Consider the following 23,730-nt stretch of genomic DNA (forward strand, 5'->3'; position numbering starts at 1 on the left):
AACTACTGTACTCCAAAGTGTGCACTGAATTGCAGCCTTAATTATGCATAACTGCTCTCTTGGGACAATGGAATGGTCTGGTCTGCCTAATTAGAGCTTTGTGACACCAAGAAGCTTATACAGTTACACCAATAAATGTAGGTCCAGTTTGTATTCCTTATTCTGTGTGATCAATTAAACAAAGCTGTCCACACCCAAAATAGTTAAAGGCAACTTTAAAATATGAGTCATCTTGAGATTAAGAAACCAGTCAATCTACATTGTTTTAGAAGGAATGACAATTTTTCTCTTAGGGTGTGTCTGCATCACATGCTGCCTTGCGGAGAGAAGGAAATCTGTTACTTCTCCTTGTTTCTGTCCTGCTAAAATATTTCTAACCAATGTGAGGTTAGAACTTAGCCTAGGATGTGCAGCAGACTGCATCAACTTTTCCTGAGAAATAAGACTTTGTGCATACTATTTCAAAAAACCACAAACTCATCTGCAATAGCTCAAAAATATGTTTAATAACAAATAATACTGAGCTTGGTTGGCTTACTTAGCATAAACATGCTTAGGGTCATGCCACATGGTTGCTTCTTAAGACAAGGGCACAAATGAATCATATTTGTGTGTGAATATGGATTGAAATGTCATGTGAGGGTAATATAAGCACCTGAATAGAGGGAGGACTATAGCTCAGTGGCTGAGCATCTGCTTTGAATGCAGAAGCTTCCAGGGTGAATCACCAGCATGTTCAGGTAGGGCTGGAAATGGCCCCTGCCTGAAACCCTGGAGAACTGCTGCCAGTCAATGTAGACAGTATTGAGTTATATGACACAGTGGACTTCCTCAGTATAAGGCAGCTTCCCACATTGATTTAAAAAGGATAATGGCTAGAATACAAAGAGCTATTAGGTGAACCTTGTGGAACATTTTGACTTTTTTTTTTTTGGAATAGCAAATCTCCATACTCAGTTTCGAAAGTAGTTTGCCATGCAGACTGAGGATGCCTGATTGACCATCTTGAGCATGCATAGTCCATTATCTGGAATGTTCTCACATGGTATTTTTTTATCTGTCACATGATCTGAAAGACTGCAGCCATGCTTTTAAAAGAACAATGTAGAATGAGGCCACCCAAACATTCCTTCTGGAGAAGGCAGGCAGGCCTGGGAAAAAAGTACAGTGGTACCTCTGGATGCGAATGGGATCCGTTCTGGAGCCCTGTTCGCATCCTGAGTAGAATGCAACCCATGACTGTGCGTCTGCACGGGTCGCAATTCGCCGCTTCTGTGCATGTGTGTGACGTCATTTTGAGCGTCTGCGCATGCGCAAGCGGCGAAACCCGGAAGTAACGTGTTCCGTTACTTCTGGGTCGCTGCAGAGTGTAACCTGAAAATGCTCAACCTGAAGCATATTTAACTCGAGGTATGACTGTATCTCCTTTCTCAATGCCTAGAGATGAAACATAGCAAGCTGACTAGGCAGGAAATCTCTTTCTGCATTCGCTTGCTGTACACAGAGAAAGGGAAACTCCTGTCACACACCCAAAATAAAACAAACTGACCATGTAGGAAGAGATGTATTCCTGCATGGCTAGATTTCTGCAAAATAGTATGGAAGAAACAAGCATGTCTCAGGAAGACTGTTTGGGTGTGGATGAAAAATGCCCAGTGGGCCAGAGGCTCTCCATACCAGGTACAGAAAGAAGCAGACCTTGAAGTAGCTTTCTTCCAATCCATTTATTACTTGAAAATGTCGTCACCAGGACTCCAGAGTTCCAATATCAAATTAATAATTGCCCTGGCTGTTGGAAAACTGGCACTGGGCTTAACATTGATTCTTGGTACACCAGAATATGGACAATAATATTAGCTAAGAAATTAACATGTTAGGACAGAGCAGCAAAGGGCAAACACAATTCCTATTCCTTTTATAACATAGGGCAAATGTTTATTTAATACATAAATTGTCCAGACTATGGCAGGAATCCACCCAATACGCATGGGAAAATATGGCATAATCTCTTAGAGTAATCTAATTCAACTTTATTACATAGCATGACCAAAGTCAGTAATTTTATTGGGACATGTTGCTTATTGTTTACTGTGGTAGCAATGGTTTTCTCAAAATATATCTTCTGTCCCATATAAAATAAATAAAAACATAAAATCAAATTAATAATAATATCACCCTAAGATGCAGTACTAATACATATTCACCACCCCATGAATGCATATATTTTCTTTTCATAAATGAAGCTTGTTTCATTATATGAAGGAAAGAACCTAGGGAACTGCATCTGAACCTATGAACTTTTCTGATGATGTTTCAGCAATGTGCTAGTTAAATGTCAAACACTGTATACGTTTATTAAAATATTTTTGAAACAATTCTTTAGAAAAAATATATTTTAATGGGCAAAGATACTCCACTGAAATTTAGCAGAACTCTTTTCCTACAATCCTGTGGGCACAGTGTCATTTACTCTATTACTCAAACAAAACTAGATTCTAATTTTATTCCTGCTAACTGGATATTTATTCAATAATTTATTTGGCATCTCCTATTAATACTATAGATATTGAATTCATGTATATATGTGTGTGTAAAACTTACATGTCTTGGGTCTTCAGGATCTAGAGAATCTATAAAACGCTGCAGTTCTCCTAACTCCTTCTCTTTTTTGGCCATGTCTTCCTGCTGCCTTTCCATCTGTTTCTCTAGTTCTAGAGCTTCTTCTCGTAGTTGATTTAGGAGAAGTATCTTGTTGCTTAGCTCTTGCCTAAGACATTCCTTTTCCACGTCTGACATCTAGATTTGAACAAACAGAAAACACACCTAACTAAGACTGAGATACAAAGGATTCAGAGACTACACAAGCTGTATGGTTTAAAAATATGATTCAGTGATTTTCCTTGTGAACTTGAATTCTGCAGTGTGGGCCCAATTCTATAAATGCTTACGTAGAGGTTAGTCCCAATGCAGCCAATGCATCTCAAGTAAACATCCACAGGGCTATCAGTCTTTCACTGCATTTCACAGGGAAAAGTTATCATCTATGAAAACCTGCCTTTTTCCTTAGTGCTACATATGGCCAAGTGTTGGAATAAGGTATGCAGCTTTACTGTGCAGCCCCAAAACATTAAATTGGAATGCTTGAAATTTGGCATTTATGCACAAAAAATAAACAGGTCTTTCTTTTCAATTGTTTCAGTTTATTGCCACATTGTTGTTTATTAAATTTGTATACTGCATTAATGTGTATACAACATAAAAATACAAACTGAGAACACAACATACAGAATGAAACAACAATGAATCAATACCCCCCTCCTACAAACACATTTAAAAGGCCATAGTTACAGAGAAATGTTTTCACCTTGTGCCTATAAATATGTACAGAATGCTCCAGGGGAGAACCTAGCAGGGGAGTAGAGGCTTATATACATACCTTTTTCTGAGCCACAACATCTTGGACTAGTTTAAGCTCCTCTGTTGCTTTTAAAACACGGTGCTCTGCATTGGCTACTTCACCTAGCAATTCTGTTAATTTTTCTTGGGCTGGGAAAATGAGAAACAAATGTTAAAGATATGCCAATTGCAGCTATCCAGTGCCAACATGGACATATGTTGCAGTTATGGTGAATGTCTCCAGAAGAGTAGAAAACAGCGGTCACAATCCAGGGAAGTGCACAGGAAAGTTTGTCGATGCTGCAAATCTTTTAGGCTATATTGCTATATACACTGATTTGGAAATAAATTCAATTGAAGGCAATGGAGCTTGCTTCTGAGCAGGCTTGGATTGCATTATATGTAGTCTTTTATGTATATGCTTACATAGATTTACTGAATGAGATCTAGCAGATCAAAAATTAGGAAGGTGTTAGGAAAAAGGTCAATCGTGAGCCAGTTTGAATGGAGTTGCATTCAAGTGACTGAATAATAGTGCAGACTAGAGCTGGGTCTTGGGACTAAATCTGGGGCCCCAAATAACCACCCAGAGAGCAGCAGATGAGGAGGACAGTGACAAACAGGTCCAGTACTGTACCTGGCCTGCTTCTGGTTGCTACAGCATCTTTTCTTATTATATTGTAAAATGTTTTATAATCAAGAGATAACCGACTAAACCTGTACATGGTTGCATATGGCTATTTATTGTTACTAGATAAACATGTTATCCTTTTCCATAACCAAATGATTCTTATTCCCAAGTAGAAGTGTTTACAATTGGGGTGGCAGAAGCAAGCCACATTTTATTTCTGTAGTCATGATGGTGCCATGATTTAGCTTTAAACTGTGGAACATGCACAGAGCATTTCCTTTTCATCAGGGTTGGCAAACTTGTTTGGATTTTGCTTTAACATAACACTGATGTAACACATATGGCCACCCCTCTTTAGACCATTAAGTTCAGGGTCTAAAATTGCTGAACTGCTCCACTTTGAAGGAGATCTGAAGCTGCTTTGGTAAAACCTATTCCTTTGGCCTACTGAAACCTACTGTAATGGCTAGGAGTGTAAACTGGGAAGTCTTGTATTCAAATGTCACCTCAGCCCTCGCCTCACTAGACTGATACTCAGATGCTGTTGAGTCAGTAATTTAACTGTCAGCTTTAACATTCAGCAGAAATCAAGAGCATCAGATGGAAGACAATACACACAGAGTGAAAGGTTTTCTACATTTAACTTTGCAAGGGGAGGGGAGGTTGGAAGTACCTCCTTTAACCTTTCTCTCTTTTTCTTCTAGTTGTGCATCTAGTGACTGAAGAATATTCAGTTTCAGCTTCTGAATCTTTTGTTCTTCTGCTTCTTCCAGATTTCCCATCTGCATCTTCTGAGCCTTGCTAGGGATATAGCCTTCTACAGCGTACATGTTCCTTTTGTATCTAGATTTCCCAATGTAAGGGCTTTCACCCGGTACATCATCAAGTTCAACATCCTGAAATAGGACATAATAGTACAAATTCAGCCAGACTGGAGTGCCTTGGCAGTTTAGTGCAACTGGAGATATGCTCTTCTACCATCCTCACCATCAGTTTGGAGTTGAGGAGGGGAACAGAGTGTCAGTTCTGATTTTGTACTTTGATTCAGATGTGCAGCACAAGTTTGGGATCAAGTAGGCTCTCTAAAACTGAAAATACTATTTTCAAATAAATACCTCTATTGGATAGTAACCTAATGGTTCAAACTTGGCATCAATCTTATAAAAAGCCAGTTCTTGCTCCAGCTCATATTGTTTCTGACAGGCTCGGGTTAATTCCACTGTCTTCTGCTTTAGCTAACAAACAAACAAACAAACAAACAAACAAAAGGTTAACAAATTGTGTCTTATAAACATATATATTTAAATGGAATGCCAGTGTCATGGGTCGCTATATGATCCATGCATGAATGACACAACACAAACATCTTTATAGAGCAAAAATACAAGGTACACTAGTCAGATTTGCATAACAAAATGCATTTGCTTTAGATGTTGCATTTATACAGATAGTTAAACAAAACACACACACACACACACACAAACAAACACACCAACCATGACAAAGCAAGCCAGTCCCAGCATGCACTTCGAGTCTTTTCAAATTGTCAGCTATGGAGTGGCTTGTCTGCTATGGAGCGGCTGGCAATAGTTGTATGCAAGATTTGCTGCATCACAACAATTTACTATCTAATGCAAATCACGCTAAGGTATCTGCAAATGGTATGTCATGCACAATGCTGAAAATACATGTACACTCAAAATAAAAAAGAATTAACCAGTCATTCACTTTACTATAGTATTCAAATATTGATAAATCTGATACTAAAATAAAAATAGGGCACCAAGTGCTCTAGCCTCATTATTTCCATTTTTCTGAACTGAATAGAATGAGGCACTTACTCTGTTAGCATTTCCCCCCCTCTTTTACTTTTATAAGCTAGCAGAACACAACAAAAATAAAAATGCTGTCTTGGTCATATTTTTCCAGTTAATTTTTGCATGTAAGTTGTATTGGGACTACTGCCTTCTGCAGATATAATACTTGATGATGGTAAGCACAAACCATGGTTTGCAGCCTAAGCCTGGTTAACAGTCAAATGCAGCTCATCCTGCCCCAGAGTTCATGCATACTCCAGAGCCACCTGGGAGACCTTCTTACTATGAGTGATGGAGAAACTGCCTTAACTTTGACTTGATCAAGTGCAACTATAACACTTAACCACAGCCCACGCAAACCTTGGTTTCATATATTGATTTGTGCCTAACCATGAACTATGGAAAACAAACAATGCTTAAGAATCATAAATGCATTGGATCAACCTAAATCTGTATGTACCTTTACCTATAATCACAAATATATCTGAAGAACCAAACAGACTGATGGAAACATAAGCAGTCCCAATTTGAAACTATCCTATTATTTTTGTTTATCTGGAAGAGAAGTGGGTGCTCTCTTTTGACTGTTTTATTGTTGGATACCTGTAGGAGAGCATGCAGCAAGGTTCCAATAGGTAGCAGTAGGAAGAACTGAAGGGACGGGGAGAGAAAAGGGTAGAAACAGGAAAGATTGGAAGAAGGAAAAGAATTAGATTTCTAAATCAAAGTATCCAACACCATGCACAACTTCTAATTTAGAAAAATATTTGACACAGGGAAGTGTTTTTGGTGAACAAATAATGATAAAACAAGTACAGCTTTCACATTATTGAATAATTCGAAACAGGACCATGCAAAGAAGCACTATGGGTTGCAGCCAAAAAAAAGCGTAGTCAAGCTTATACACACAGAGGCTACCTTTAGTGAAGAATAAAGGCTCAGTCAGCAATAAAGGAAATGGATCAAACAAACCAAGATACAGGCTAAATGAAAAGAGGAGCAAACTAAATCAGTCACCAGAAGGACAAGAGAAGACAGTGCTGAAAAATATACGTTACCAGATCAAGATACTAATAAGATTAAACTGTTTGTTCTGTTTATTCAATTGGATGTGTGTGTTATCTACTGAATACAATCCACTGAAAAAATCTAGCTCCCATTCATTTCAGTGGGATAATGACAGTGTGGTCATAAAGACACACAGCTTACAAAGCCAGTTTTCAGTAAGCCCAGCTCTGAAGAATCTTAATTAAAAGGGAAGACCTAACTCCCAGTAATTATTGCAGACATGACAAATAATGATTTAATAAAGAAACTCAAAGCTTAATTAGCCATTAAGGTTTTTAAATACAATCCTAATTTTTCATTTCTGCATACAAAATCCACCAAACCACCTGTGGATTTTACATCCAGAAATAAAAATTGGGGCTCTGTTCAGAAGCACATTGAATGTTAGAAATAAACCATAGATACAATGGGATTTATGGCAACAACAGAACACATGGCTTAATGCCCAACCAGAAAACATTTAAATCCATCTCTCTGAAGACAAAAAATGTGTACTAAGGCTAGAAAACATTTAGCTTTCTAATAATTTTAAACATAACACATACAAATATAATGATAATATAATGATGGCTATTGTCAAATAAACCAAATAGAAAGCCAAATAATGAGATTATTCCCACGACTTGATATACAGTGGTACCTCGGGTTAGGTACTTAATTCGTTCTGGAGGTCCATTCTTAACCTGAAACTGTTCTTAACCTGAAGCACCACTTTAGCTAATGGTGCTACGCCACCGGAGCACAATTTCTGTTCTCATCCTGAAGCAAAGTTCTAAACTGGGTTAGCGGAGTCTGTAACCTGAAGCGTACGTAACCCGAAGTACAACTGTACTGCTGTAGTCCTACTGGAGTCAATTGTACTACCACACTGTAAATGTTAACCTAGTGTCATTCAACAGTATAAACAGATAAAACAGTATCATTCAATGCCATAATAAATTTCTAGAGATATTCAACAGTCTACTGGGATTTTAAGAACCAAGGTTGCTTTACCAGCTCATTTTTTGTCTCTAGTTCACTCTCCAGGTCATGACAGCTTTGTTTCTGTTGCAGATTTTTTTGTTTTAATGATTTGTTAAGGTCATCTTGTTGCTGAAGTTTTTCACCCAGGTCAGAGTGTTTGGTTTTAAGGTCTTCCAACTCTTTCACAGTTTTCTCCAAGTCCTTTTCTAGATTTTCTATCTCTTCTGCAGAATAAGGCAAATCAGCAAATCATATACACTCCTTTTGCTACATTTACTGATCACTGACAGAAAAGGAAACCAACGACACTAGTGGCTTCTCCCAAAGATGCATGCGGTTAAAGCATGCAAATTACTTGATGGGCATAAAATCAACACCAAGTCTCACAGTTTAATAGACAGAAGGAAGAGGTCTTCCCATCCAATCTAATCTAGGTTCAGGTGAGAAGATACCTACCACCCTCACACTTGTTGTTTTAAAAAAGTCAGGGAAGCTGGAACTCCTCTGAAGCCCTGTCACCACACAGCAGACAGGTCAGAAAAGAGCAGTTGTCCTTCTAACTGCCAAGGACAAAGATTCCAAAGCTTATTTGCATAAGTTCTGCCTATTGTAGGCTTTCTCAAACTCGGCCCTCCAGATGTTTTTTGCCTACAACTCCCATGATCCCTAGCTAGCAGGACCAGTGATCAGGGATGATGGGAATTGTAGTCTCAAAACATCTGGAGGGCTGAGTTTGAGGAAGCCTGGCCTATATGAATAAGTGGAAGAGCCAACCTATTTCTGAATGGTGTATGACTGTGGAATAACAACTGTCTCTGCTCAACATAGAAAACATTGGGGACTTATGAGGCAGGGCCACACGTGGTAGGGACATTGGAGGCAGGATTTGTGTTCAGATCCACCCTTTCATTTAAAGATTCAGATTCACATGCTCAAGTGAATGCCTGAACATGCCTTGTGCTTTTTGTAGATGTGATACTCCCAAAGTAAAATTATATCTACTGCCTATATATTTTGAATCTTAGGTCACTTTAGAAACTACCCATGTGTGCTGCCAATAAAAAGAGTCACATCCAGTCATGGCTTCCCAAGTAATTGTTGTTACTCATGTTTATTATGGCTTTCTCACTTTCCTTTTTTTGGCAAGATTTAAAACATTTTTACTGTACTTATAATAGGTAAAGTTAAATGGACCCCTGACTGTTAGGTCCAGTCATGGACGACTCTGGGGTTGCAGTGCTCATCTCACTTTACTGGCCGAGGGAGCTGGTGTTCCGCTTCCAGGTCATGTGGCCAGCATGACTAAGCCGCTTCTGGCGAACCATACAATACAGTTTAAAAAATAAACTAAAGAAAATGAACATGCAGAGTCCTCTCTCACAGGTAGCTCTTAATTCCTGTCTCACATAGAAAGTGGTGGACCCTCCCAGCTTTCAGCTGAGAGCTTTCCTTTATTCTTCCAGCCCCATATCATGTAAGATCTCAACAGGAATTACTTCTGAGTAGACATGTATTAGCTAGAACTGTTTTATAATCCTATGATTATCATATTTACCTAAATTAAACCTCTCAAGAGCTTCTTCTCTGTCATGGTTTGTCACTGGCTGTCCCTCAAGATCTTCCAGTGACCTCAAATGGAATATGGTATACAGACGATAATGAGGAAGGTTTACAACAGGATTGTCTGCCAGAAACAGAGAAGTCAAGTCTTTAAGAGACTTCAGTTTAGCTACCTCATGGAGCTGAAAGAAAGGAGGGGAGGTACAAGAATTAGATATTCTTTGAAGCATGAAACATATTCCATTTTCTGCTTATAGACACATAATCTAACATAAAATATTAAGTCAATTATTTATGTTAAAACTGAACCCAGACCAGTGAAATCATACTGTGTCAGTGATAACAAGGCATTAACAGTGTTACACAAAGGCAAAAAAACACCAGAGCTCCTGAGACAAAATGTTAGGAGATTTCATTTGAGTGCTGAAACATGTGTTCCCAACAAGGGCGTATCTTTCCATGAAGAGATATGCCCCCCATCAGAACTGTTTCTCGAGTTTTCATCCAAGTCCTAAACACAAGTATTGTTCAGAGTGTTGTACAAAATGCCTCCAAGGGCTGTATCTAATGGTGCAAGAAACTTTGTGAAGGTCTTAAGCTTAAATAATTCAATGAAGCACATCCAAAACTTAAAGCAAAACTGAATAGTTTTGACTCAGCCCCAGTTAAAATAGAGAAAATATATCAGGTGTGGGGAACCTTTGACCCTCCAGATTTTGCTGAACTGCAACTCCCATCATCCCTACCCACTGGCCATGCTTGCTGGGGCAGATGGTCAAAGGATCCCAACATCTGTGATACATGGACCTGAATGAAGACAAAAGGCCTCAGTTCAATAGGTTTTAAAAAAAAAAAAAACTTCAGGAATCCTTTAGCATATTGTGTCTGCTGGGGCATTCTAAGGTGACTGTCATGGAATCTCAGTGCTCCACATAACACTCTATGATAAATTCTAGGGCAGTCACTAAGCTCATACAGGGAACTGTTGTATACAACCTTATTGTTGCTCCACTTGGATGGAGAACACACCCACTCTCCTCCAGCTGCGCATTGCTGGAGAGAGTGCCACTGGAGAGCCATGTGCCTATCAGGGGCACTCAGCCAGAATTACTAATCTTCTCACTGAAGAACTCCTGAAAAGCTCAAAAGGCCTTCTGGAAAATAGTTTTGCAAGCTACTGCCTTAGCATATGTCAACATACAATTCTAATCATCATACAGTGGGAATCTCTGGGGGGAAATCCTCACACTGACACTTGCTCTTGGCTTTATGGAAAAATTGCTGGAACTATATGATTGTCTCTCATTTTCTAGTCCTCTTTACATTTCATCACATGAGAAATGTACCCTACTTCATCTTATCTTCCTTTAAAATCATGTATTTCTGTGATTTGTCACCAGATGAAAGCATTCACAGGTGCTTGGAAGGCTCATTCTTTAAAAGTAAAGAAATAATAATTAAATATAGCTAACTGGTACACATGGTTATTATCAATCTTCTACAGAGACAGCAATTTTCAAATGTCTATAAGTGTTATCTTAAGGAAAAGGCTTAAAGAAAGAAGTAAGCAGACAACAACTAAAATCCAAAAACAAGGAGTGTTCTGCAAGCATCGCTCTAAGTTGAAATCACTTACTGATGATATTTTGTTTTTTCTCAAATTCAGGATGCGCAAGGACCTGAGTTTCTTCCCTACCCATGCTGGGATGTGCTCAATCTCATTCCCAGCAAGGTTCAGCTTCTGTAAATTCTGTAGATGTTCAATACCTTCTATTTTACTGGTGAACAGAGAGAAATATTGAAGTTATATATTATAAGATGAACAACATCTGTATACCTTTAAGTTTCTCCTAGGACACAGGGAACATTTTCAAACCATGATTTCTAAAACCAGGAACAACTCTCATACGTGCTCACATCTGGCTTCATAGTTTTTTAAAAGGCTTAGCCACGAACACTGGAAACCTGTTGAATATTCTACTATTTCTTCCTAAACCTTTGGGTTTGGAGTCATGGAATCCTAGCGCTCTGCATCTGTAAAGTATGTTTTGTTTAGTCTACAAGCAGAAAATGAGACTCCAAGCCAAAAAGCTTTGAGGAATTAAATTTACAGCAAGCACAAGAAAGAATAAGATGCAATTACAATAGATGTTTGATAAATGATTACAGATAGGTAGCCGTGTTGGTTTGCCATAGTCAAGACAAAATAAAAATCATATTCCATCGTATCTGAAGAAGTGTGCATGCACACGAAAGCTCATACCTAGAACTAACTTAGTTGGTCTTTAAGGTGCTACTGGAAGGAATTTTTTTTTCTTTTATTTTGTCTTGATAAATGATTATTTCATGTAAATTGAGTTCCTCCAAAACTATATGCAGCTTTTCGGCTTGATACCTGGTTTGGTGTTTGCATAACTGTTTTCATTTTGCCATTTTAAAACAAATATAGAATAAAACATATGGTAGGAGGGAAATTGCCTGTGCCCCTCTCTGCTTTTGTTTGAAAAAGTTTATCATGCCTGCGTTGTTATGCCTTGGTGCTTTAAAAAAAAAAAAAAAACCCACACATTGCTCTAATCCACATTTCATCATAGAAAAGCTGTTTCACCAAGTGAGGAAGTTACATCAAATGTAGTATGTAGAAATCAATGGGCAGCCTGATCCAAAAAGATAGTTAAATGCTAGCATTCAGGTTTAGGCAACTTAACTTCACAGAGCTAACTGTGCAATCCTAGACATATCTATTCTGAAGTGTTGCAGCCTGACAGTGAAAACTGGTGTCATCCAAAGTCCTATCATATTCCATGATGCTTACACCTAGGTAAATGGGGTTAGGATTGCAGCCTGTCATTTTAAATACAGACACTTGGTAATACCTGGTCTGCAAATCTATGTTCTCACTCTGACCTACAAACAAACAAACAAACAAACAAACAAACAAACAAACAATTTATTATTTATACCCTGCCCATCTGGCTGGGTATTTCAAAGCAGTGGCATGCAGCAAAATTTTCTGTAGGGCAACAGTAAGGTCAGAGGTGCCAGCTTGAGAGAGTAATTGTGGGGAGGACATAATGTATTTGAGCACTGCGCCTCCCTCCCTAAGCCAAGCAGAAGATTCCCAGGTTTTGGGAAGGTAACAAAAGGGATCCTGGACCCGTTGGAGCATTGTGCCTCCTTAAGCTGGGCAGAAGTTTCCCAGACTTTGGGAAGGAGGCACCAGGGGAACATTTAGGGGACTAGCCTAGTCCCCATAGTCCACTGACCACTAAAGGAGCCAATTCCTAGGGGCCATGGGGACTTTGGACCCCACAATAACACATTGGAAGCTACGCTTTGGTTTTTGAATGTTTTGGAAGTCGAATGGACTTCCAGAATGCATTCTGTATGACTTCTAAGGTATAACTTACATATCCAGAGTGAGCAGGAACACAACCAATGTGGTATAGAATGTGGCATAAGACAGCTTCCCATGTTCTACCTCTACAATCATGAAGGATTTTAATACAGTGGTGCCTCGCAAGACGAAATTAATCCGTTCCGCGATTCTCTTCATCTAGCAGTTTTTTCGTCTTGCGAAGCAAGCCCATTGATGGCTTAGCGGATTAGCGCTATTAGCGGTCTAGTGGCTTTTAGCGATCAGCTGAGAGGCGGCTTATCAGCGGAACAGCTGATAAGCGGCTTAGCGGCTTAGGAAGGGGGGGGAAGCGGAAAAAACCCGTGGGAACTCGCAAAATTTTTTCGTCTTGCGAAGCAACCCCATAGACAAATTCGTTTAGCGAAGCGCCTCCAAAACGGAAAACCCTTTCATCTAGCGGGTTTTTCATCTTGCGAGGCGTTCGTCTTGCGGGGCACCACTGTACCTTGATGCCATTTCTGCATCAAATTATGAAAGCTGCTTTGCTAAAAAAGTACCAGGACCAAAACAAAAGCACTAGAGCTACAGACTCCTACAGCCTGGGTTATTTTTAGTTCTCTCTTTGGTGGAAGCTGTTCCTGTTTCATGGTTCACAATCCCAATGTAGCAACATTTTGCAACAATGAATCTTTTAATGCACCATACTAAGAAAACAGTATTTTGCTATAATCTTGCTTACCATATTTTGTTGAATGATAGATTGAGGTCACGTAGCTTTAAAAGTTTGTCTAGTTTTTCAATCTTCTCAATCAGATTGTTACTGAGATTGAGGACCTCGAGTTTACCACACTTCTCGAGATTTTCTAGGTACTGAAAATATACACAAGATATAAAACTACTAGAATAGTGTTGACAGTGAGGTACAGTAGCCTTCTATTTTTCAGAGCCATGCTGACAAACAATTAATCATGCTATCAACTGAGATTAATAATTGAGTGTAATTGTACCAACTGATTTCGAATTTTTTTTTAAGTTTCACCCAAGAGGCATTAAAAAACTTATTTTAAGCATCTTAAATATTTGGAGGCAGCTTCTCAAGTGGCCAAATTCAGAGATGTAAAACGGTTGCAAAAAACCAGCTTTATCTCAGTCTGATACTGAGAAAGAAATTGCAAAGAAAGACATCATTACTAGGTTTTCTGCTTACCTTTGGGCATAGCCACGATTTATTTTAGGGTGGCAGGCTTTAAGTTGGGCGCAGAACCAAGTTATTTGTGATGCAATTGGTTAGTTAATTAAATATTTTTATTTACTTATTTGAATTGGGGCAGGGGTACCTTCCCTCCCCTACAAACTTTTGGCTGCACCCATGTGGTTACTCATCATTTTAAGCAAATGAACTCAATTGAATTAAAGTTATTTTAAGCTGTGCCTAATTCTCTTCAACAGGACACCACGTTTTATTTTTTCTTCCAATTGTCTTATTCACACTTCCTGGTAAACTATAGTCAATGGTTTGCTGTGAATGTGCTGATCTTGGCCAATTTTTGCTCTTTCCAACTCATGCTAGAAGGAAACAAATTGCTGGTGTAGCTTTACATTCAAATCAGGGATGATGCTTTGTTACACTACCCCCAAAATCAGGAACTGGAGCCATGGTTTGTTCTTGGCTTACTGACTGGGGTCCTTTAATCAGGGACATAATGCTAAGTCATGAGTTTATTTTGTTTTCTCCATGTGTTAGTGGGAAACAATATTCAGGGTAAACCATTAACTATGGTTTACTGCAGAGATAGCCAACATGGTACCTCCTCTAGATGTTCCCATTATCCCTTACCATTGGCCATGCTGGCTGGGGCTGATGGAAGTTTTAGTCCCACATATATAGGGCATACTAGCAACTCCTGGTCTACAATGAAATGTGAAATATGCTATTGTATTTAGTTTATTAAAATGGTGTCAGGAATTATTTGGGGAGCCTCCTGCCCTCTCAGAATGGGATCCAGCCAAGTGAACTCACTAGGAGTCTTTTTGTTTACACTACTCTCTTCAGGCACAGAAGGAAATAAAGGTGTAGAACATCAGCCTCTGTGATTTGCAATTTGTATGAATGCTCTGCATTGACTACTCAATATAAATTCTGGAGAGCCTGGTTTTCCACCCTTGCTTGGGCTGTAGAAAGGTTATTGCTTTTAGATAAAACCTCTAAGCTAGGGAATTCACTTCTTCTGGTCTGGATAATTTGCCTTGATAAATAGCCCCAGAAGCAAGTCATTGGAACAGGGAGTACCAGCAATATATAGTATAAAAAATTCGACTGTATACTTTTTAAAAGGCATGATATAAAGTCAAGGACTCTATGGGTAGTTTTTGTAGGCAAATTGGAATGTGCAGTGGTAGCTCTATATGCAGCAATTTTTTTGTTCTAGGTGAATAGACACAATTGTGACATTCCCCTGAGTCCCATCAGGGGGAAAGGTGAGAGGAAAAATAATAATAAACATTATACCTTAAACTTCTTTCCCCCATCTTTGGCAAGGGAAAGATTTAGAGTAGTTACGCATGCCAGATTTTCCTGTTTGGACAGCTTCTTGATAAGAGTCTCAGTTATGTATCTGATACCTGGACTGATACAGTTGTCATCTGAAATGAACAATAAGGTGTTGCTGTGTGTGACAATACAATAATAGAAAGAAAAGCATTCAGCTGAAAGTTTTGTCATAAAGGACAAAATATCTGATTGCATTAAAAAGTGCTTTTAGCATGTTCATAAAATATGTAGTATGACAAAGCAAACCTATTAGTGAGTTGTTTCTATCACTGAGCTAATAACTTTGGATACTGACACTTCCATCATGAACCTCATAATGGTCTATGTTTATTGACCATCAAACTTGCCATTTGTCCCCTTTGCTTTCCATTATCATGTCTCTTTACAATAGGAGTGCCTAACATGTAGCTCTCCAGATATCATTAGACTCCGATTCCTACTAGCCCCAGCTAGTATGGTCAAAAGTCAGGGGTGATAGTAGCTGCAGGGCAAAACATCTGGAGGGCCACAGGTTCTCCATCCCTGTTTTAAAAGTTCAGTAATTGTCTTTTCAAAGAAGGGTATTATCTTTCAATAATTCTTTTTCTATTTTTTATGGTTCCTTCCATTTCCCCTCACTTCTTCTCCTGAACTCTCTTCCTGAACATCTCTTACTTTAAAGGCATTCTTAAAAATTACTTTTCCATGAAACCTTTTGGCCTAATGCTTAGATTTCACTTCCAACTGAAACCAAGCAGGCATACCCTGACAGAACACTTATCCCAACATGAACATACCCAGATCCTATGTTCCAAAGCTGCCAGTCTTTGGCCTAGAATGCCCCCTTTCAGAGCTTTCTGTGAATTATTGCTGGTGGGAAAACTGCTGCCTGCAGCTTACCACCCACATGGGTGCAGCTAAGTTCTCCACCATGGCAAGTCCAACTACCCAGCATTGCTCCTCTCTATAAGCACTATGCTAACTTCTCCACCATTAATGTGGAGAGTAGGGACAGAGTTCCAAATAATACAGCAAGATAAAAGAAACTAATCTAACAAAAACAAAAATAGAGAAAGTCTTCTCTCAAAGGTAGCTCTTAACTCTTGTCTCACACAGAAAGTGGTGGATCCTCCCACCTCTTTCCTTTCTTCTCCCAGTCACTCACTCAGGGTCCTTCCACCAACCATCTTCTTCTCAGTGTGCCCTGCCTGGTGCTGACTTCAACAACTTTTTGCAGCCACATTAAAACATGCCATAGTTTTGGGCAAGGTGTGCTGGGACAACTGAAAAGCTCCTCTCCTGTGTCACCAACCTCTGACCTTCTTTTGGATGGGGCACATGGAGAAGGACCTCCGGTTCTGAACAAAAGAACTCTCTAGTGGGCCCTCTGGCACCTCTAAACACACTCAGCTGCACCTGCCTGAGAACATGTTGTGCTCTTATTATCTACAAAATGCTCTAAATAGATATTAGTTTCTGGAATGCTCTTCCTAGGGAGCATCACCTGGTACCTTCTCTTGATGTCATTTTCATGCCAGGTGAAACAAGGCATTGTGTTATTTCCTGTCTTTAACTCTTTTTTTCCTGTGTTATTATTATATGAAATTTTATCTTGGTATTACTGTTTTTATTTTTATAATTTGTTGAGGTGCCTGGAAATACCGTGCTCTATAGTGGAATACATAGTTATCAAACAATCAAGAAATAAAAGCTAGTTCAAAAGCCATATTCTATTGTTCCCCCACCAAAATAAAATAAAATCCGGGCATATGTCTAGATCTAAATGTCAAAAATGTATAGTTTAAAATGCTATTAACTACTATACCTTGTCCAATTGAAGATTCAGAGGGAATTCCTGTATCACTTTCTTCAGGTGCATTTCCTTGACGCCTTTTCCCCTTTGTCAGATAAGTAGCTGGAATACCTCGTCTGCTCAACGGAGATGGTGACCTGCTGCTTGAACTCACAGTAGACATTGGACTCCGAGTTTGAGATGAAGACAACAGTCTCTTTCTAAGTGGTGCTCTTTGTGGCTGGCCTTTCCTTATTGCACAGAATGCTGCATAGTATTAGGTGAAAAGCTACAAGCAGACAAACACAAGATCCTCTTTAAATCGTTTCCAAGGGCATAAAAATATTCATATAGCTGCTCAAATGTAATCTACAGATCTTAATTATTGGTTATGTTAAATGAACATTAAAGAAACTTTCTTTCAGAGCTTTTACAACTCTCATTCTTCATCCTTATTTTTAACTGTTCTTTCAAACTCAAAGTGACTTACAAAATGAACTTTAAAAATGAGGATAAACCAAAAAATAATAAGGAAAGCCACTAGTGCACACGTCCCTCAGTGCAACTTGCCTAGTAGGCAGCCAGAGCTAACTCAAATTTCATGCCTTCTATCTTTGCTTACTTACCACGTCCTCAGTTTGCTTTCAGGAAGCTGTGGTTTCCCACCCCACCCCCACTAGTGCAGAAACACTTTAGCTTATATGAACAGTTTCTGTTAGAGTTGTAGGATAAGAAAACCAGCCAAAGAAGCAAACTACCTTAGAGATTCCTCCACCTACAACTACTTTCTTGAGGAAGAGTATTGTCAGTTGCCTGCCTATTACAGTTATAAACATGAATGGCAAACATCAGGCCGTTTTCTCCTTAACTGTTTCAGCAAAATGGGAGGCAAACAGATGACAAATGGTAAACACACACACACACACACACACACACACATACACCAGAGAACAAACAACTAAAACTGAGATTTGTAGGGTGGAAGTCTACACCTAAGAGTGTTTTGTGCCCAGCATGTGTGTCCCTCTGTGTGTATTATATGTAATACCCTGTGTTACATAACACATTGCCTTCCCAAGAATACCTAAACCAGTCATATTGCCCAAAGCTAACTTAAAACTAAGGCCATTGTTTATTAAACTGCTACGCTAAGGTACTTCTCCCTAACATTCTCTGCTGCTATGAGTCTGCAGAAGGAAAGGAAAGTACACTTTAACCTCTGCCACCAGTCAGGGATCCAATGGCCAGGGAAGACCATACCTCTTGTCTCCTAGGAAGCAGGTAAGGCAAAAGGTAAATGACCTCTGGACGGTTAGGTTCAGTCAAAGGCGACTATGGGGTGTGGCGCTCATCTCACTTCAGACCAAGGAAGCCAGTGTTTGTCCACAGACTGCTTTCTGGATCATGTGGCGAGCATGACTAAACCACTTCTGGTGCAACAGAACACCATCACGGAAGCTAGAGTATACAGAAATGCTGTTTCCCTTCCCATGGCAGAGGTACCTATTTATCTACTTGCACTGGTGTGCTTTTGAACTGCTAGGTTGGCAGAAGCTGGGACAGAGCAACAGGAGCTCACCCTGTCGTGCAGATTTGAACTACCAACCTTCTGATCAGCAAGCCCAAGATGCTCAGTGGTTTAGACATAAGTGCCACCCGTGCCCCCTCTCCTAGGAAGCACATCATGGCAAAAGAGAAATGAATGTGGCCCAATTCATTGGCTGCAGAAGGAGAAGCGGCACAGAGCTTGCTTCTGTCCTCTCTGGCAGAAATAACACTCAGCTCCAACTGCCAGTTGCCCTGAGTGTGCACAGCCAATTGGTCTCTGCCAAAGGCTTCTTATTTGTGTGAATGTAAAGGCAGGGAGGCTCAGTTTTCCAGATCAAATACAGCAGGGACGTCCAACTCCATAGACTGACCAGGAACACCCCGGGATCAACCAGTAGATCACTATTGACCTGTTGAACATGCCTGAAATATAGTATTAATGCTGAGAGAACAAGATCATCAAGAACTGGAGCCTAAATTTGCTTCTTTCCTTTCCCCTACCCATTCTTTTTCATACATGTCTATTAGATTGTGAGTCTGCAGGCAAGGACTGAATTATCTTTTAATCTCTCTGCAACACTTGGAAACAATGGGTTCTTTATAAGGTAAGAATAGCACATTTATTATTTTAACTAGCTTCTTAAACACTTGTATAACTAACAAAACTAACATTGTGGGGCTGAGATGAAAAAGAAAATTCAAAAAAAGAGTAATTTTTTGGGTTTTAGCCAATGCTAATCCCACTCAGTGTAGAACTATCGAAAATAATGGACAAAAGTAACTTAGATGCATTAATTTCTATGGGTTTACTCTGAGTAGCAGTGCTATTTTCTAGAAAAAGAGATGCTGGAACTTACAATGAACACCTCCCTTGTTCTCTTAGAATGGCAAAGGTGCTCACCTGAGAGGTGCAAGAACTGTGTTCTGGCAACTTCCGGCTGAAAAAAAAAGCCCTGCTGAATAGAGCTCGGTTGACAAAAACCCTTTTGTCATACATGCTCTAATTTATTTCACCTAGATTTTAATACTCATAATCCTACATATCCTGCAAACAGCTTCATTGATTTGTTTAATCTGCCCACATATTATCTTTCTTTCATCTTCACTTTTTCTTTCCTAGCTATTTAACATTGTGGTTGGTGGTTAAATACTTCAGACTCGTTTGATACTGCTCTTTATCCTTGTTTACTGAAAGCATCATTAAAAGACACATCACTCAGAGTAGCTTATTTTTTTAAGAGCTGTCTTTTTGATGATGCTTTATAAAACAAGCCAATGTAACTTCAGACAGAACTTTGTTTTCATATCCATATGATGTTGGACAACAATCACCATATTGTACATCACAATCCCACACACTCCTAGAAGTAGATTGTTTCCAAAATATGGAAGACATGAAACGCTCAAAGCAGAGAGGTTGAAGAAGCTGGGAAACATGAACAGCCTCCCCCAACAATGTGGCACTTGAAAGAAGGGCAGATTATTTATTATATCTTTATCCCAATCATTCTTCAAGAAGCATTGGGCCACATGTGATACAAAGGCATTTCCTAGAGGAAGCTTTTTTTTGGAGTGTGTGCGAGTAGGATTTGCAGTGGCCCAAAGCTTATTTGGGGCTGCACACCTCCAGTTCTTTATTCATTTATATGTGTATTATTAGCATAGGGGTGCTATGTTTAACAGCATCTTGTATCAAAACAGTGTTGGACTGGACATGATGTTATTGTGCTTCATACAGGGCAGTTTCCCTCTTGTAGTGCATGTTTTCACTTATTCTGGGGTGGGAAATCCCCAGTTTTTCATTCATGTGTGGCATGAATGAAATATTAAATATTAAAGTCCCTTGTGCAAAAACAACACTTTTAAACAGAGAAAATGCTGTTGCTTCTGGTCACTGTGATGTATGAAATAGGGTAGCCCTGTGATTATATTGGTGTGAAGAACAAGTACCTTAGTGAGGCAGCTTATTTACTATCCTTAAAAAGAACTGCTTCTTTTAATCATGCTGCTCTATTTAAATTTTTTACATAAGAAATTGGGAACTAGACACCAGCCTCGAGCTCTTAGCATGCTGTTTGTTCACCAATGAAACGTCTGTCATGAAAGGCTTGCAATCCTATGCTCGCATATTGACAATAAATTCCTTGCACTCCATGGTTCTTACTCCTGAATAGACATGCACTGTAGATTGCATTGGAGATTCTTAACTGTGCTATACTATACTCAGGTAAACCTGACTCAGTTCAGTGGGAGCTTTACTTCATTCTCCCCTGTTGGTGGGGTTCCTCATCTTTTCTGGATTACCAAGAAAGTTGGGTAGAAAATAGGGCTGCTGTTGCTTGAATTTGTTGTTTTAATTTGCTACATTAGTGTGCATTATTATTGCATTTCATTTATGAATAGCTTCCCATGAAACACCTTGAAGAAAGTAACAATAAAAACACCAATAATAAATCAACAGTAAAAACAATTTCAAATCCAAGACAGACACAGACTGGGATAAAAATCTCTACTTTAAAGGATTTTTGAAAAAGGAAGGTCATAATAATATTTTTCTATTACTATTATTATTATTATTTATCATCGTCATTTATTTATTTATTTATTTATTTAGCAGGACATAGAAACAGTGGTATAGGATAATCATATTTAAATTGCACTGATATGCAATGAAATTATTATGATTATTTTTTTAAAAGAAGACTGACATGTAATGCGAGTCTTCTTTTATTATGAACATTATTTTTAAATTGCACTTCTCTCTTTCTTACTACAGTCATACCTTGGCTCCTGAACTCCTTGGTACTCGGACCTTTTGGCTCCCAAATGCTGCAAACCTGTGAGTGTTCCGGTTTGCAAACATTCTTTGGAACCCAAATGTCCAACAGGGCTTCCGCGGCTTCAAATTGGCTGCAGGAGTTTCCTGCAGCCAATCGGAAGCTGCGCTTTGGTTTCTGAACGTTTTGAAGTTCCGTTCGACTTCCAAGGTACGACTGTATTCTGTTTGCAATCCTGGAAGACATGTAGTGTGCTTTATTTTAAAGGATTTGGTTGTATTCAGCTAAGTTCTACACTGAGGACACCCACTGAAAATAACAGATCTAAGTAAGTTATGCTCATTATTTTCAGTAGGTCTGTTTTCTCAGTAGGAACTATTATTATTGATTTATTAATCACCTTATAAATCACCATCTCAAGGCAATTTACAGATAAAACAATTATAACCAGGGACACTTAAAACAGAAGGGACGCGGGTGGCGCTGTGGGTTAAACCACAGAGCCTAGGACTTGCCGATCAGAAGGTTGGCGGTTTGAATCCCCACAACGGGATGAGCTCCCGTTGCTCGGTCCCTGCTCCTGCCCACCTAGCAGTTCGAAAGCACGTTGAAGTGCAAGTAGATAAATAGGTACCGCTCCAGCGGGAAGGTAAACGGCATTTCCGTGTGCTGCTCTGGTTCGCCAGAAGTGGCTTAGTCAACCTGGCCACATGACCCGGAAGCTGTACGCCGGCTCCCTCGGCCAGTAAAGCGAGATGAGCTCTGCAACCCCAGAGTCGGCCACAACTGGACCTAATGGTCAGGGGTCCCTTTACCTTTACTTACACTTAAAACAAAAACGAAACCTTAACAAATGAACACTCATAGTAATACTTGTCATCGCATATGTGACAAGTGCACACAACCGGAGCTTCTTTCTGTTTAAAAAGGAAAGGTCAGAGCTTATTTCGTTCCTTTTCTTCCTCTGGCCCCACTCCCCTGAAACTACTCTTACCATTCACCCTGTTGAAACATAAATTTATGCTGAAAGTGTGTGGGATAGAAATTATTTATTTATTATTTATCAAAGTTGCCCGTTGTTTATTATTGATTAATTAACTGAGGAGCACAGGGCGATTTACAGTATAATGATCCTGCCCACGGCAACCCTAAACCACTTACAACCAGATAGACAATAAAGCCCACTTAGATACATTAAAACCATGAGGAAAGAGAAACACATTTAAAAAAACATCCCATCCACTTACTTCTAAAAGTCAACAGAAAGCCAAATAATCAAATATCCAGAAAGAGAGAGAGAGAGAGAATAAACTAATCTTTCCTCCTTCCCTTAACCTGTGTGGGGGCCCTGAGGTCCGACACCCCACACACCTCCCCAAAGAGAGTAAGGGCGTCCCGACTCCTCCTTTCCCCTTGGATGCGCTGAAGGGACGAAGCCACCAAACGGCAGCCGCCCAACGGCCAATTCCCGCCTGCGTTCCCTGAGGGCGCCGCTTTGATTACTCCCGTCGCCATGGCAACCCCTCAGGGCGCGGGCCGAGCCTCACCGTCACGGCTAACATCGAGGGCTTGCGGGGGAGCCGCTGCCGGGCTCGCTCGTGGCCCGGCTCGCTTTTATATAAATGTCTTCTCGACCGTCTTCCCCTTTCCTTCTTCCCTCCAGTTTTGAAACTTGATGGAAATTAAACAGGAAGGCGGCGGCTCAGCGCTCGCCGGTGAGGATTTGCCTCACGCTGACAAGCGGATCCTTTTAACAGCCCGGCGACGCCATCTTTGACGGCTTGAAAAGGAGAAGAGAGGGTTGGAGCGCGGGGGCGGGGCTTCCCGCAGTGACACGCCCCCGCCCCGCCCCCTCGCTGTCTCTTTTTAACTGTTCTTCGCCCAGATTTAGGTCGTTGGGCGCTTTCCCGCCTTTTATTGTCAATGTCCCCGCCTACTATTTCCGCGTCTCTTACTATGGCTCTTATAACTAACTAGCCCCCTCTAGAGGCGAGTCTTGTTGAGTTAAATGGGGCTGCAATGTTGGATCCACTTACTTTGGAGTAAGCCCCATTTAACTCAATAGGAGTTACCTCAGAGGAGGCTTCTATATAGGCTGGCACTGTTGTTTTGTTTATTTGTATTTATTTCAACACGCGGGTGGCGCTGTGGCCAATAAAACGAGATGAGTACCGCAACCCCAGAGTTGTTCGCGACGGGACTTAACTGTCAGGGGTCCTTTACCTTTACCTATTTATTTCAACACACGTATAAGGGGCCTTTCAGGGCGAAGCCTCCGAAGGCTGCTTGC

The 23,730-nt window shown here is 39.9% G+C and overlaps 1 protein-coding gene across 3 annotated transcripts in view; it reads right to left on the bottom strand.

Annotated features, from left to right (window-relative positions):
• The window catches only part of CNTRL (centriolin), a 59,609-nt gene extending 36,387 nt beyond the window's left edge, over positions 1-23,222 (bottom strand). Inside the window, exons 1-12 of one of the 3 annotated variants that reach the window (XM_081847413.1) lie at positions 22,988-23,222; positions 17,149-17,404; positions 15,303-15,436; positions 13,533-13,663; positions 11,072-11,213; positions 9,431-9,617; positions 7,906-8,099; positions 6,448-6,495; positions 5,143-5,262; positions 4,701-4,923; positions 3,437-3,546; positions 2,602-2,796 (exon numbers count right to left, since the gene is read on the bottom strand). In XM_081847413.1, coding sequence (XP_081703539.1) covers positions 2,602-2,796; positions 3,437-3,546; positions 4,701-4,923; positions 5,143-5,262; positions 6,448-6,495; positions 7,906-8,099; positions 9,431-9,617; positions 11,072-11,213; positions 13,533-13,663; positions 15,303-15,436; positions 17,149-17,299 — 1,635 coding nt within the window. In that variant the 5' untranslated portion in view covers positions 17,300-17,404; positions 22,988-23,222. Of the gene's footprint in view, positions 1-2,601; positions 2,797-3,436; positions 3,547-4,700; positions 4,924-5,142; positions 5,263-6,447; positions 6,496-7,905; positions 8,100-9,430; positions 9,618-11,071; positions 11,214-13,532; positions 13,664-15,302; positions 15,437-17,148; positions 17,405-22,687; positions 22,881-22,987 lie in introns of those variants that run through there. The other 2 variants (XM_081847412.1, XM_081847414.1) reach the window with 2 other exon arrangements.
• Positions 23,223-23,730: the final 508 nt, after the last annotated feature.

The sequence above is a fragment of the Podarcis erhardii genome, assembly GCF_964252035.2.
Source record: "Podarcis erhardii genome assembly, chromosome: Z".
NCBI lineage: Eukaryota > Metazoa > Chordata > Lepidosauria > Squamata > Lacertidae > Podarcis > Podarcis erhardii.